Below are 17,489 nucleotides of genomic sequence, written 5' to 3'. Positions count from 1 at the left end.
GCCTGTAAAGAACTCAAAGAGTTTGTATCAAGTATACACTTTTGGGTAGAAGTTTTCTTTGATATGCACAAGTGCAAGATGAGTGGTATACAACTCTGCTGTGCAGTTACTGCAATTTAGTGAGATCTGGTTGGAGATTGTGATGTTAGGAAACACAGCAGCACAGCTAACAGAGATCTCTGATCTTGAACCAACAGCATAGATGGGCAAGAAATCAGAGTGGGCTGCTCTGTGTACATTGAACAATTGAGGGCAGACAAAGTAAGATGTTGCAAGCCTGCCATGGAGGAATGCTGTTTTGTTTGGTGTAGGTAATGTTGTCGACACTCATGCCACTAGCTTCCATAGCCCTTTTGGTATGCATGTTATGCACGGTGTGATACAGGATCTCCCACCATACACTAATCAACACATGATCTGAAAGGGACTTTATTTTTAGGGCAAAATTAAGAGATAAATGCTTTCATCTACATGATAGAGGGGATTCATTTGATTCAATAAAGGCTTTGAATAGATCCCCCCTTCCCTTTATGAGGAGCTCCATTCATTCTATTCTGTAGAGGATAGAGTGTGAAGGATATTCAATGCTTTTTTTTTTTTTGCACTTATCTCGAAGATGACTATGTGTATAAAGAAAGTTAGATTTCTATCAAAACATGAGTCCTAAAAATTTGGGCTCTGGAACTACGAGGATAATAGTTTGTCCTATTCTTAAACCAGGATCAAGGTGGAGAGTGCATTTCTGGCAGAGGTGTACAAAGACTTTTTTTTGCCTATGAACCTATGGAAAAAAGCCCATGAAGAGACAATTGATTACTTGTTCAAGTTGCATTCAATGACTCTCACAACGCAGGAGTGACAGTAAACTGAGAAATCATCAACATAAAGGCAACTGATTACTGTGGGAAAAAGCTGTTCAGTAACTGAGTTCACTTTAACAGTGAAGAGGGTTACACTTAAGACAGAGCCTTGAGGAACGCCCTCATCTTGATGATACAAGAGAAGCCTTGCATTTGCCATTTTTTCCAAGACCTTACAAAGACAGTTGGTCAGAGTAATGGAACAATAATTGTTGGCATGGGCTGGATCTTTGCCTTCCTTTGGGATAGCAATGACAATCGACTTACACTAAGAATCTGGAAACTTATCATCATCATCAAATTCCTGCCATGTACCCTCAAGGGGTGTACAGGATATGATAGTACTACATGAAAAAAATTACATCATTATTAATTTCCTATCTACAATTTTCCTCCAAATCAGTCTGTTACTTGTCAAGACTCCAAAATTATCAGATCTTATATTTCTATCGTCTAAGGCAGATTGAACCGTATCAATCCATCTATATCTCGGTCTTCCTCTGGGTCGTTTTCCTGCCAACCTGGCAGAGAACACTTGTTTTGCTAATCTTTCCTCGCCCATTCTGTTTAAGTGACCATATCACCTGAGATTAGCTCTGCTAATGCATTCCTGGATGCTGACAATGTCAAGTTCTTTCCAAATATCCTCGTTTTTAATATGATATTGCCATTGATGCCATCTGTTCACACCTATAATCTTTCTCAGGACTCTTATATCTGTGGTTTCTAGTCTTTGGTCAAGTGTTTTACTTCTGACCCAGCTCTCAGATCCATAAGTTAAAACTGGTTTCAACACTGTCTTGTATACAGCTAATTTAGTGTTACGACTAATTTCTCTCTTATTCTATATGAATTTATTCAATTGACTTCCCACCATACCAGCTTTGCTGATTCTGTTGTCTATTTCTATATCTAATTTACCATCTTCAGTAAAAATCGTGCCTAAATAGCTGAAATGTTTTACTTGTTCCACAGGTTCTCCATTCACAACACAGTTGACATTTTCAATGATTCTGCCTATTTTCATTGTCTTTGTCTTTTTATTGCTGACCTTCATACCATATCTATTACAACAGCTATTCGATTTAGTCAGAGAATCTTGCAGACTTGTAGCGGATTTATTTAGAAGTATAACATCATCTACATAAAGCAAAGAGCTGACATTAACATCTCCAATTTTGATATCATGTTTAATACCACTTTTCTTCATAATGTGAGCCATATAGATAATGAATAACAGAGGGGATAATGTACATCCTTGTCTCACACCAGATTTAACATTGAACCATCTTCCTGTACTTCCTTCAATTCTAACTGCTGACTTACAACTCAAATAAAGACTAAGTATTGCTTGATATAATGCCCCATTGACACCATATAACTGCAGCGTATTGAATAGCTTCTTTCTTGGCACCTTGTCATATGCCTTTTCCAAATCGACAAAACTTAAATACAGATCTTTGTTATATTCCCATGCTTTCTCGACTATTTGTCGTAAAGTAAAGATCTAATCCTGACAGCCTCTATTTGGCCTGAATCCAGCTTGTTCTTCACCAAGCTTTTCTTCTACAATTCTTCTCAACCATTTTTCAAGTATACTTGCATAGATCTTGCCAGGAACACTCAGTAGGGAAATACCTCTGTAATTCTCACATTCAGTTTTATTTCCCTTTTTATATATAGGTACTATGAGAGCTCTACTCCAGTCATCGGGAATTCGTCCCTCTGTCCAGGCTTTCTGAACTATGCAATGCAGCCACTGTAAGACTCTTATACCACCATACTTCAGCATTTCTGGTCGAATATCATCTACTCCTGCTGCCTTTCCACATTTCAAGCCTTTGATGGCTTTTTCTACTTCAAGTATGGATATGTATTCCTGAATGCATGCCTGTTGAGTGTTTTTTACCACTGTGCTGTCATCACTGCTTGTTTCATTTAGCAGTTTTTCAAAGTAATTACTCCATACTTCAAGGATATCTTTTTCTCCCGTTTTCATGTCACCTTTATCATCTCTAATTCCTTTTACAGCATTCTTTCCTCCATTCCTAAGCTTCTTCAACAACCTCCAGAATATTTTGCCACCTTCTTGATATTTATTTTCTATATTCTTGCCAAAGTCCTCCCATGACTTTTGTTTAGCTAGTTTTACACAGTGTTTAGCATTCTTGCATTTGTCTCTATATTCTCTAAGAGCACAAGCTGACTTATTTGACAGGAACTTTTGATATGCTTTCTTCTTTTCCTTCACTGCCTCTTTAACTTCCTGTGTCCACCAGGGAGTTCTGATTTTTTTATCCTTACAGACATCTGGAAACTCTTCCTTTGTAAATTTTCTGTTGCATACTAAGAGAAGGAAATCTACAGAAGATGATGGGAGGTGTTTTATCATCTCATAATGGATGTTATCGGGGTTGACTGCACTAGTAGGAGACCTCAAAAGTGCTCTTTTGAGTTCCTCCTTTACAAATGGCCAAATGCATGGCTCAATCCCTTGGGTGCAAAAGCTTAGCTGCTGTTTCTCTTGTTGTTCTTTCAAAATTAAAAAATTAGAATAATAGGAATCTGTTGCTGAGATCTTGACAAAGTTTTCTCCCAAAGTATCTGCAATAGCTTTGGGATCAGCAAACAACACATCCTTTATGGCCTAATGTAGAGAAACAGTGCATTCTGTATTTACCTTTCATCTTCCGGATTGTATCCCATACAATGTTTGCACTGGTTGTTTTGATTAAGCGATGATGTAAATTTAACCCAGGATTGTTTTTGACTCTGACATCTTACATAACATGATTTGGCCTGAGCATGTTTAAATGCTATTAAGTTTGTTGTGGCATGATATCTATGACATATATCCCATGTATCTTGATCTTTTTTGTCTGCTTGGTATTCTTGGTTCCACCAAGGCTTTGGTTAATGGGAAATTGGGATGATGTTTTTGAAAAATCTGCATGAACAATATAATCTGTGATATAATTCACTGCTTCAGTATTAAATTTTGCAAGTGGTCCATTTTCCACACAGGCATCTGTGTAGGACATGGTTCCCAAGAGGAAAATGATTGTTTCCATATATGTTTTCATCAACATCCCATGTGAGCAGTGGAAAAATGGCAGGGGAGATGTGTGTGTGTGTGCATGTAGAAGAAAATATTCCATTATTAATAAGGGAAAAGTTATGGTTGTCAAGCATTTCCTCGATGATACTACCTCATCTATTCGTGTTGGTGCTACCCCACAGAGTGCTGTCCACTATGAGATTATCGAGTTCCGTTTCATTTAATTCAGAACCTGATGATAAATATATTGAGTATAATGTGATTAGAAACCCTACAGATAGGCGAATCACTACTGCTCCCAGAGCAGTATTATGCTGAACATGATGAAAAGGAGTATGACTGTCCATGAGAATAGCTATTCCACCATATGCAGGGTTTTCTGCCATCTCCAGTTGTCCTTGCATAAAAGAGTGATATTCCTGAAAGTAGGTTCTTCACTGGGTTTTAAATGTTTCCTGCAAACAAAAACAAAAAAGTCTGTGTTTTTGCAACAGGTGCTTGATATCATCGATATTCAATCAAAACCCACGACTGTTCTATTGTAAAAAATATTCTTATTGTTTAGGCTTCATAGACGTGTTTGATTTCTGGGAAGTTGAGGACTTGCCCTTATCCAGTTTATATTTCTCATTAGATTTTGAGATGTATGGATGACCAGTGTCCATCTCTTCCTCTGGAAAAATATCCTATGCATCACTGGATGTATCAGGATCACTGAATAAGTTCAAGTTGCTTTCAGTGAATACTGAAGAATCCATTTTTTCTGTGGAAGGGTCTGGTGGTTTATCTTTAAGTGATAACCTTGCCATAATTTTTTCGCAAGTGAATTCTCATCGAATGGAACCATTTTCAGAATGGGACTGTACATTGTGCGGCTGATGCGCTCAACAGAGAAACAGTTGCAATCAAAGTTCAGGTATGGTGAAATTATCAAATGATGGAATAGACATACGAGTTTGAGTTGCTGTTGACATTTTCTTAATTGTTACCTTCTCAGCATAAGAGGATCTCAGAGCAGGTGTGGTGGTGGTGGCTAACTTTCTTTTTGCATCCTGATATGTATTGTTCTGTTCGTTTTTTTTTTTTTTTTCTCATCTTTCCACTTCTGACATGCAAGGGAGTATGCTGGATGATCGGCTTGACAGTTTACACATTTAATTTTCTTTGCAGAGCAAGACTGATTATCATGCTCTTTACTACCATATCAGGCACAGGTGGCAGAGTCATGACAGGTAGTTTGAGCATGTCTGTATTTCTGACATTTGAAGCATCTTAGTAGATTAGAGATGTACAGTCGAACAGGACAACTGAGATACTCTGCTTTTACAGATGGTGAAGGATTAGGAGTATCAAATGTAAGATGATGTTTCTGGTTGGAATCAGGTGACTATCCCTACATATCATGATTCACCTCATACCTGTCACTCCCCTGATTTTTCAGCTCTGAACATATCTCCTCATCAGAAACATCTAAATCCTATTCTGAGATCGCTCTTGTAGAGGAATTGAGTGTTTTATGTAACTATGTTATGTTATTGAGTGTTATTGGAATTCCGCCCAATGATGTTGCTCTGAGTAGCTTTTCAGAATGTTGTTGACAAAGTTTCTACAAGGACATTGCTAGAACGTAGTTTCTTAACTGTTTTGGGAGAACCTGCCAGTCCCTTTTTGAATGAAGAAGGGTGCCATTTTCCCTATTGGCTTTTCACCTGTAAGCATGGATGATTAGAAAAACTGGCACATTTATACTGGTATCACACCTTTTGTTTCTTACTTCTGTTATCAAAAGGTAGCAATACTTGGTTGGAGCTTTGTTAGGATCCCTGAAACAACTGAGGATAAAGGATTCATGCTTGAGTGTTTTTTTTTTTTTTTTTTTTAGTTCAGCACCAAAGCTGCCCACTATCCAGCAAGCAATGACTGCACTCAGGAGTGGAACACCAGGGTTACCCTGGACACTATACAAACACCACAGCAAGCCTTGGGCCCTGTACCCAGACCATGGAGGAAAGAGACTTACTGCAACACTCTTGACCCTTGCAGGTAAGCCCACTAGCTGGATTCTGGCCTGACCATCCAGGACCGCCTGTCTTGCCAAAGCAAAAGTGCAAGACTATGAGGATCCTCCTTTCTGGATGTCCACTGGTTGCGACATATGTCAAACATGACAGCAAGGCATTGGATCCCAGTAATGGTTGTCTCGAGAATAGGATACTAAAAAGGACTCAGGAGAAATAGAAAAAAGAATACGTGCAGAAAAGCAAAGAAAAAAAAAAATGAATGAAAAGGGCCAGTATCATCACTGGGAGTTTCCCTCCACCACGAACAGCAGCATTGTTGAGAAAACACACCATATACATTGCATATTCACCTCATGGATGCTGATGTCCAAATAAAGGGCAGTCCTAATGAAGTAATATGTGGATCACACAGACAAGCCGCATTGTGTATTGAGGGCTCAGAACAGTATTTTTGAGAGAGCAGTGTAAATATGAATTGTAATTTCTTAAACTCAAACCCATGCTCATAAGAAAATACCCTTATAGCAAACTCATTCACTCATTGCAACAAAAGTTTACCAAAAAGTCTTTGCTAAGATCCTAAAGGCACAATGCTATGCTTAAAGGAAATTCATTAGAGTAAGCTATTCCTGTGGTCCCCTACTAGTTTGCTATATCTGCTATAAGAACTCTATGATGTGGTATAGTTATTACTGATAATAACCTCACCCATTTTAATAATGATCAATACTGCAATACTAGAGCAAATCATACAAAGTTTGCTTATTTTCATAAATTCTCAATCACGCTTTCAAAATGCAAATGGCTTGAAAGAGTTCCATGTCTGGTTCCAGGATAAAGTTGCTGCATATTACTAAAAGTGCTGGCATACAAATTGCTTCAAGTAATCAGAATATCTGATCATCAAATTCATAATATGTATCTTCAGAGGATGTATAAGATAATTATACCACATGAAAAAGTTACACATCACTAACTTCTGATCAATAATTTTCCTCCAAAAATGAATTTAATCTGTTATCTGTCAAGACTCCAAGATTATCAGGGCTTATATTTAAGACCTATTAAGAGTGTGGTTAGCAAGGGTGTTAGAACTAGGTTTTTTACTTGGAGAGTGGTGAATAAATGGAATAAGCTGCCAGAGTCTCATGTGGGTGCCATGACTATGAATGTGTTCAAGGCAAAGTATGATAGACACTGTGTAGATGTTGAATAGTTGTTCTTGACATGATGTTTAGGGCCTCTCTCGATGAGTCTAAGGACTCTTTGGAGTTGCCCGTAATAATAATTAGTCCTGCTAACACATTCCTGAATGCTAACAATGGCAAGTTCTTTCCTAATATCCTCATTTTTAATGTGATACCACCACTCGACTGTGGATTTGTTCACTCCACTAATCTTTCTCACAACTCTCATGTCAGAGGTCTCTAGTCTTTGATCAAGTGTTTTATTTCTAAACCAGCTCTCAGATCCATAAGTTAACCATAAACTGGTTTGAACATTGTCTTATATACAGCCTAGTTTAGTATTTTGACTAATTTCTTTCTTATTCCATATACATTTATTCAGCTGACTTCCTATCATACCATCTTTACTAATTCTGTTGTCTATTTCTATATTTAATTTACCATCTTTACTAAAAATTGTGCCTAAATATCTGAAATGCTTAGTTAATCTGTAGGTTCACCATACCATTCAGAATAGAGTTCAATGTTTCTATAACATTTTCAATGTTTTTACCTATTTTCATTTTTATTGCCGCTTTTTATACTAAACTAAATTACAACAGTTAGTCTTTCAATTTACTCAATCTTGCAGATTTGTAATGGATTTATTCAGAAGTATAACATCTGCATAAAGTAAAGAGCTAAGATTAACTGAAATTTCTGATATCAGATTCAATACCACTTTCATACATAATGTGATCCATATGGATGATAAATAACAATGGAGATAACGTACAACCTTCTCACACACCTGACTTAACACCACACTATCATCTAGTACCGTCTACAAATCTAATTAGCGACTTACAGCTTAAATAGAGACTATGCATTGCTCAATATAATGTCTCATTTACACCATATAACTGAAGTGCTTTCCTATTGGCAACTTGCCTTTTCCAGACTCACAAAACTTATACACAAATCCTTGTTATATTCTCAAGATTTAACAATGTATTAAAATGAAAATTTTAAGACATTAAGACAAGGGGGTGCTTAAGGGTCAAAGCTGTATAACTAAGAAGAGACCTCCACATAGGCTTTAAAGGAATGCAGAGAACCGTCCAGGGCTTCTGACCTAATGTCCAATCCTCACCTTCTCATGGTGCACCCTGTTGTGTATCTACTTGGATACTGAACAAACGAGGATGGGCTGGCAATTTGGGATTTAGCTGACCAAATTGTATTCCTATTGGCTTAAACCAAAATGATGGTACAACATGACAAAATTTCATGCCAGCTAGTGCTTCGCCTGATTAAACAAGGCCCCCCGTTGTTTTCACCAGGGAACCAGGGTGAACAGCGAAAAGTCAGCTACTGGAACAAATCTGAAAACAAACCCCAACTCAACATCACCAGAGTTAAAGATCAGTACTATCAACGTAAGAAGCCTGAATGGCAAAGAAATGGAGCTAGCTGAGGAATTAGATAAGTACCAGATCGACATAATAGGGGTGACTGAAACAAAAAAGACCGAAACTGGTGAGATCTTTCTGAGCAATAAATACAAAATGTTATTCAACACAAAATACGAGGCTAATCTTGAATGGCAGTCAGTCTCAAGTAGAGTAATGTGGGCAAATATGAGAATGGGGAACTGGACAATGAGATTTATTTGTGCCTATGTTCCCACAGAAGGTTCTAAGGTCCTACAGAAGTAGCCCTAAGAAACTCTCCAAACCTCAACAAATTTGGATGTATGCGACTGCCCCAAATTTGGGAGGCATACATCAGCAGACCTTCAGCCCAACGGCCAAGAACACCTACTTAGCCCACTAGAGGGCACCATCAGGACTTCTAGGAGAATAATAGCTTTATATCTTCATTCTCAGTTACTGTGTTGTAGTGCCTGCGTGCACGTGCCTTTTTGTAAGTTCCTTTTGAAAACGGCAACGTGACGTTGCCGAAATATCAGAAATGTTTATTAAAGTATAATTTAATTAATATTTGAATCTATGTTGTTCAATTCCCTAAGTGATTTAGAAGGTTCTACTAAGGTAGAAATGGAGAAATTTTTTGAGGATTTAGAGAAAGCAACTGACACAATGAAAAAGGAAAAGTTGGTCCTTGTTGGGGATCTAAATAGCAGAGTAGGAAATGATTGTCAGACATACAAAAATATATTGAGAAAATTTGGAGAAAAGAGCAAAGCTAATAATAATGGCAAATACCTGTTGGATTTCTGCTCAGGACATGGACTGGTTATTACTAACACCATGTTCCAACATAAAAATGTGCACAAATTCACATGGAGAGAAGAGGCAAGAAATTATTGTTATTGTTGATTCTGATGTTTTCTCCCTGGTGCAGAACAACAGAGTGAACAGAGGATTGAAATTGGAAATGATCACTATTTAGTCTTGAGCAGGATAAAATTCAATTTCATATTGAAAAGAATTACATGTAAGAAAGTTTTAAAGCGAATAAAAGTTGAGCAGCTGTCAGATGTGAACTGTAGACTTCTTCTTCTTCTTCCTATCATGGAATATAGGCCATGTGGCCTGTTCCAGTCTCATGCCATCTCTTTCTTGGTCTTCCGATACACAAAGATTATTGAAGGAAAAATGAAAGAGTTTGAGAACAGGAACCAAACATTGAACATTAAAGATTCAGTGGCAAGCCTCGAAGAAAACACTGATTGATTCAGCCAGAGAGGCATGTGGTGAGGTGTCTGCAAGGATAGAAAAAATCAGAATTCCATAGTGACACAGGAAGTTAAAGAGGCAGTAAAGGAAAAGAAGAAAGCATATCAAAAATTCCTGGCAAATAAGTTAGTTCGTGCTCTTAGAGAATACAGCGACAAATGTAAGAAAGCTAAACACTGTGTAAAACTAGCTAAGCAAAAGTCATGGGAGGACTTTGGCAAGAGCATAGAAAATAAATATCAAGAAGGTGGCAAAATATTCTGGAGATTGTTGAAGAAGCTTAAAAATGGAGGAAAGAGTGCTGTAAAAGGAGTTAGAGATGATAAAGGTGACATGAAAATGGGAGAAAAAGATATCCTGTTGATCATAGTGACGGGCGGTAGTTGGTGTTGATGGTAGTTGTGTAGTATGAGAATTAAACAGAATTAAAGTTAGCTGTGTGTAGTGGAGCAAAGTACCCTCCCACAATGAGTTTTTGGACCCGTTGGAGGTGTCACATAATAATCATTTTTCATCTCTGATAAGTTTTATGGTACTCTTTCCTCTATTTCTAAATTTTTTCAATAGCTTCCAGAATATTTTGCCACCTTCCTGATATTTATTTTTTATATTCTTACCAAAGTCTTCCCATGACTTATATTTATCTAGTTCTGCCTATCAGCCAACAAATGGTGGTTTTATATATTATCCTTTTTTAGCACCGTATAGTCAAGTTTGGTGAGTGTGGCGAGTTGTCCACTGTGGGACAGCACTTGCAGTTGACTCTCTGTGCTTTCAACTCAGTATGGTATCACTGACATGTGACTCATTACATTGCACAATGCACCTTGTGCATGAGGGTGTCCACTGACCTCTCTCCAGGCAGTGTACACACACAAAATCAACTATATAGAATTGAGTGTATGGACCCAACTAGTTAGGACAGTCATTGCACATGACTGTGCTGAAGAGAAAAAGCAATTTAAAAAAAATAATCACACGCAATGTTCTATATCTACCATCCAGTGAAACCACAAGAATGAGGCCCTTAGAAGATTGTATGTTTCTTTGGAGAAGTCAATGAGTAAGAATGGCAAATAACACTATGCTTCTCAAAGGCTGTGCTCACTTGAACTAACCCACTTACTCAAGTAAACTGAAAACACATACATCCAAAGTGACAAACTTTACATCCCTACAGGTTCCCATCTTCAAGACCAACCAACCAACCAGAGATCACAACCCAGTGATACTCATCTATTCTTTAAATGCAGAAGGTAAGTCAACTAATAAACACATTCGTGTACCCAAAATTAGTAGAGTAGATGTAAATATATAAGCAGGAATTACTATTTTTAATTACTTAAATTTTAAGCAATTACAAACAAAATGTTCTAAATCTGTTCTAGAATTTAAAATAACATCATTATCTGAAACATTGACAGTAACGAAAGAAATTACTACACAAAAATACAACATTAATCCACTTCAAATTATATCATAAAAGCAAAGGATGTGAATCAATACAATAATTATACAAATTCTATCTGTACTGAATTTTATATTATTATAGAAGATGAAAGAAATTACAGTCACATCAACAGGTTTTTTCTGAAAAATTTTATACTATCAGATTCAACCTGTGCACAATAATACAAAAAATGTCTAATCAGCAATTCATTTCCAAACATATTCTCGTGCACTTCTGCATTAATGCTTCTGACAGCAATTGCAATTTGGTGTCATAATTATCAACATTTTGCAACTTACACAAGCATGCTGTCATTAATGTAACTACATATGAAAAACCTCCAATACGATAGTATTTAGAAACCAGGTTAGAATGCATTTCGTCTTCTGGTTCCAACTAAGACTGAGGTTCCTTATTTGTCCAACAATGCCATCTGAAGTTCTCAGCCACCTGTTTTTTCTTTTTCTTTTGGTTTATTTAAGTTGTGTATTTGTCTGCACTTTATTGGCAAAAACCATTCTTTCCATTAATAAAGGGACTGTCAGCTGAGTGAATCTTTGTTATAAAAAAAAATAAAAATAAAAATTAAAAAAAAAAAAAAAATCATCGCTTCACTTACAAAATTCAACTCACCTGACTACCACAGATGCTTTTCTTGCACCATGGCCATTTCACTCACTCTTGTACTGTAAACTGATTACGGCCACTAACTATAATAAAAAAAATATAACTTAAATTTTGCTAAGTTTCACCTTTCTTCTTCTATAATAACATTAATACAGAATCAGCGAATAATTATATCGCTGTGGATATTATATTTTATTTTCAGATGTTTATTCCTAGGCCATGCTGAGCTAAATGATCAACCAAAATTCGAACATCATATATGCATATAATAAAAGCAAACATTATGCATTAAACTTACCAGAAACAGCTATTCTGGCTTTGCTGCCATCAACTTTTGCTACACATGATGATCTGCAAAAGAATGATACAATTATTCTATAATAATATATGTTGAAAATTTTTTTACCTTGGGTATATTATATTGTAAAAATCTCGTATAGAAAAAAACGTAGTAATATTTTTCTCTATGTCGATTTTACATAGGAAATAAAATTTACATAAAGCATGTGAAATTAAATTAATGTAATAACTCACTTTGCTGTATTAAATCTGCTAACAAATGTTAGAATAATTTTTTATAAGAACCACTAGAATTGTAAAGACAAAAAAATAAGCTCAAACAGGATTAGACAAATAGACCTAAGGCTAGCGATAAGGTCACTGGAATACAAGTTTTCCCACCAAAATTCAACAATAGCATGGGTGGCAAAGATAAACCCTCCAGTAAATCCAGGGAACTTAATCTGAAGAAGGACCAAGGTCGGGAGAGTGAAATAAAAGACAGAATTTGAGGAGACAAAGCTCTTGCTTCAAAGTTTTTTTTGTGTGCCAAGTCTTTTCCGAGGACGGGGAGAGTCGCTTCCTGCGATCAAGAGTTCCGACAATGATAAGAAGTTAGATAGCGGTGGAGATGGTCCTTTCAAGATGTCCTGTATAATTGCTGTCGTAAACTAGTACCCGATCAGAAATTTTTCGGAAGAAGGGGAACGTGTCCGTATACCTTAGGATCTAGGACTATATGAAATAACCACCTCACCCTGCTATCTATGTTGGTGACTTCAACTCTCATCACGCCATGTGGGGGCTATTCCTCTAACAACCGGGACGGTAATAATCTGGTTAACTGGATGGATACATATAACCTGTATTTGATTTACGATGCCAAGCAGGAAGGCACTCTCCACTCAGCTAGATGGAACAGAACCTACACCCCAGATCTGTGCATAGTCTCTAAAGACTCTGAAAACCACCCTCTGCCAACAACCAGAACCATCCTCATCAGATTCCCTAATAGTCAGCATTGTCCAACTTTAATAGCACATCAATCCCAGTCATCAGCTGAACACCAATCGCATTCAAACAGAAGCTGTACTTCTGTTTGAATGTGAATAAGTAGTATATAGAGTTCTAAGGGAAATGCTAATGTTGTAGATTAGAAATACACCAATGCATTTCAGAAACGAATCGAGCAAACCATTAGAGCAATTCCACCCACTCCTAATTGCTATCCTAGATTTATTAAACTAATCAAAACTGCAACCAAAGCCTCTATTCCTAGAGGCTACAGAAAACAATATATCCCATGCAGGAGTAGAGAAACTGAGGACTTTTAGCCAAATATGAGGAAACTGAAGACCCAACTGTTGCTAAGGAGCTCGTAGCAACCCTGGATAAAAACAGAAAGGAAAGATGGATCTCAACCATCCATGAACTCGATTTCACCACATCTAGCCAGAAAAGTTGGTCACCTGTAAGAAAATTAGGTGGAGCAGAGCTAACAACACAAAACAACAGAGATAACTCCTGATCAAATGGCTAATCGTTTATTGAAAACCTCCAAGATACGTCCCAGCTCTATCAGGAAAATTACTGTGCAATCTTCCATCAGACAAATCCTGAAAACGGGGACCCGAGCTTCCTGAACTTGTACACCAGTATCTTCGGAAGAGGTACAGGTAGCCTTAAAACTCACCAAGAAGGGCAAGGCTGCAGGAGTGGATGGTATCCTCCCTGAGTTTCTAAAACATCTCGGTCAACAAGGCCAAACATGGCTGGCCGCCCTTTTCTCAGAAATTATAATGACTGGTAAACTACCAAATCTGTAGTGGGAAGCCAAAATAAATGCCGTGCCCAAACCAGGGAAAGATCCAAATGATATAAAAAATCTACGACCTATCTCCTTGCTTTGCTCCAGCTTTAAGCTCTTTGAAAGAATTCTCCTTAAAAGAATTTCACAACTCATCGAAAGGGCACTCCTGATTGAACAAGCTGGCTTCAGGCCAGGAAGAAGTTGCTGTGACCAGGTCCTGGCCCTGACAACACAGATTGAAGCAGGCTTCCAGAAGAAACTTAAATCTGGAGCCACTTTCATTGACCTAACATCAGCTTATGACACAGTCTAGATCAGGGGCCTCCTCCTAAAGCTAGGAAATATAAGGTGCAAAAAAACTTTCCAGCTTTTTGAATCCATTCTCTCCAACAGAAAGATCTGGGTCCATATTGGCAGAAAAAAGAGCAGGCCCAGATTCCTTCATAACAGTCTCCCTCAGGGATCTGTGTTATCTCCTTTACTTTTTAACACCTACGTGTACGACTTACCACATACCAGAAGCAAGTATATGTACACTGATGACCTAGCAATCCTACATCAATCTACCTCCTTTGCCAACCTGGAATCAACCTTGAACACAGACTGAACATACTGGAAGAGTACTTCAAGCAGTGGTACTTGAAGCCAAATCCAACAAAAACTGTGTCCACAGTATTTCACCTCAACCTTTCTTTCTGTGGAAAAATGGTAGAACACGAGCCTCACCTGAAATACCTTGGAGTGAGCCTGGACAGAAACCTAACCTACAAAAGGCACATCACCAACCTGTTCAACAAAATTAAAACTAGAAACAATATCATTTCAAGGCTTGCTGGAACAACCTGGAGTTGTGGTGCAGAAGTCCTAAGGTCATCTGCACTAGCCCTTGCATTCTCTGCACAATATTATGCACACAATTAGTGGGACAGTGAGAAGCACCCCTCTCTCCTGGCTGCCTGTCCTATCTAACATTGCTCCACCAAACATACAGAGAAGACAAGCCTCGATTAAAGAATTTAATAAAGCAATGAGCACCCACTCCTGCTCCTGCACCAGACTCTCATAAATCCACCTAGTCTTCGCCTAAAATCTAGAAAGCCTCTCTGGTCCATGGACGAACTCTCTTCAGCTGCCCTGCCATCAACACCTGACATGTGGAGAGAATACTGGTCCAACAATCTCCCAACAAACGGCTTCCTGGTAGAAGATCCCTGTGTTCTGCAGCCTGGTTTTGCTCTTCCTAGGAAGATTTGGTCATCAATCAACAGGATCAGAACTAGCCAGGATAAATGTGGCTACCTACTACATAAATGGGGACTGTTAGACCACTTTTATTGTGATTGTTCTCCCGTGGCGCAGACAATTACTCATATCGTGAATGACTGCCCAAGGCGCCAATTTCATGGTGGTGGCCTACAGGACATCCACAAGGTGATGGATGAGGCCTTGGATTGACTTTCCAGACTGGACATTGACCTGTAGTTGTTCTGTATTCCTTTTGAAATAAAAATAAATAAATAGAAAATATTAGAGAAGTCGGAAAGTCGTACTTCTGTTTGAATGTGAATAAGTAGTATATAGAGTTCTAAGGAAATTGCTAATGTTGTATAATGCCAAAATTGAATGCAGATTAAGTTATGCCTCTTTCTCTTCATAACTTGAGTTAAGTTAAAGTGTGTTTAAGTCTATCCACATGTCTGAAAAGTTATGAGAAATTTTAATGTCTTTGTCTTAAAGTTTAAGTGAAAATGCTTGAATGATCGTATGGAGAATTAGATACATATTGTCTCCATTGTTATCTACTTGTATTAGGCTGAACCAGACACTTTATATGTGTAGTTTAAATTTTGTAATTAATTTGTCTTAGAATGAATAAACATGTTTTGTTAATAGATTGCATGATCTTGCCTTACCAATGCACTGTCTCATAAAAATATTAGGAGTTGCTTGAATTAGAGTTAATTTAAGAGATATTTCTCGTGCTTAGCTGAATGTTTCTCTTGTATGTAAGGGAAAGAAAAACAATTCTTTTATGCAATCCTTAATGGAGCAGTCGTAAAGAAAAATAAATTTTTAAGGATCAATACAAGAGAAATACAGCAAGGTAGATTAGGGAATTGATTCCAGCCAGAAGCTTTTCCGGTGTCTACACTTTGAGCACGTGAAATAGCTTACTTACGGCCTTGGGAGAAAGGGGGGGGGGGTAAAACTATAGACTAAAAGGATTAAGAATAATCCCAAGTTTTATGCCTGAAGAACTAGCTCAAGCAACGATGATAAACTCGGTATTATGACTGATAAGAAAAAGACATTACAAAGGCATAGTCTGATGTTAAATAATAATAAATAACAAAATCATATCATATAAATAAAAAAATTAAAAGAATAGAGATATTATTACAATATGTTAAAGACACCAAGAAATTTTATACTTGGTTTTAATCTTTATCGCAAGGAAGCAAAACAATGTTTTGCATGTGAAATATATTCAGATCTAAGCTACTTATATATAGAGGCTAATGACTTCGTATCACTTGCCTTAGTATGTATCCCATAATGCAAAAGCACCCTCCTCCCTTTTGGATGTGTATATTGCTATGCATAATAGGAAGGGCCACTACCCAGACTGGTTTTGAACTTTGAGATCTCATCAGTGGGAGCTAGACCCAGGAGAGATACCAAGGTTGAAGTAATGCAGAAGTCATATATATCTCATGTCTGAAATATATATATATACACACACATATATATTTATATATATAAATAACAGTTGAAAAAGCAAAGCAACCTTCGATAAAATTCATAGACAAAAATTATTTAAAATATTAACCTATCCAAATATAGCAAACCAGATCTTACAGACTATTCAAGAAATATATACAGGAAATAAAATAGCAGTCAAATAAGAACAAATATCAGAATGGAAAGACATATCAAGAGAAGTATGGTAAGGATGCCACTTATCTTCTTCTCTTCAAGGGTTAGGTATTTGCATGTTCTGGCTTCACTTCCTCTTTCCCTTTGGTCTATATCTATCCACCTCTTTTGGTAGCCAATATCTTTCCATCCTAAAAATAGATGTTCTTTCCATTTCTCTCTATATTCTTTGATCTATATGTTATAAATATCTAGTTCTTTTCTGGGGGCGCTTAAGGGTGAAAAGCTGTATAACTGAGAGGAGACCTCCACATAGCCTTTAATGGAATGCAGAGAAACGACCAGGGCTTCTGACCCAATGTCCAATCCTCACCCCTCACGTGGTGCACCCTGTTGGGTATCTACTTGGATACCGAATGAACGAGGATGGGCTGGCAATTTCGGATTTAGCCGACCAAATTGCATTCTTATTGGTTAAACCAAAATAAAAAATGATGGTACAACATGACAAAATTTCATGCTGGCTGGGGCATTGCCCGGTTAAACAAGGCCTCCGTTGTTTTCGCCACGGAACCAGGGCGAACAGCGAAAAGTCAGCTACTGGAACAAATCTGAAAACAAACCCCAACTCAACATCAC

At 37.5% G+C, this 17,489-nt stretch overlaps 1 protein-coding gene across 4 annotated transcripts in view; it reads right to left on the bottom strand.

The window, feature by feature from the left end:
- LOC150106348 (rhotekin-2-like) overlaps nucleotides 1-17,489 on the bottom strand; it is a 237,269-nt gene that overhangs the window by 122,444 nt on the left and 97,336 nt on the right. For all 4 annotated transcript variants that reach the window (XM_090392389.1, XM_090392390.1, XM_090392388.1 and 1 more), the window contains exon 3: nucleotides 12,183-12,235. In XM_090392389.1, coding sequence (XP_090248515.1) covers nucleotides 12,183-12,235 — 53 coding nt within the window. The remainder of the gene's footprint in view (nucleotides 1-12,182; nucleotides 12,236-17,489) is intronic.

Source organism: Typopeltis vanoorti, chromosome 5 (genome assembly GCF_054136105.1).
Source record: "Typopeltis vanoorti isolate ZY-2024b chromosome 5, IOZ_Tvanoo_1.0, whole genome shotgun sequence".
Taxonomy (NCBI): domain Eukaryota; kingdom Metazoa; phylum Arthropoda; class Arachnida; order Uropygi; family Thelyphonidae; genus Typopeltis; species Typopeltis vanoorti.
The sequence above is the reverse complement of the archived record's forward strand: the minus strand, read 5'-3'. Positions and strand labels throughout refer to the sequence as shown.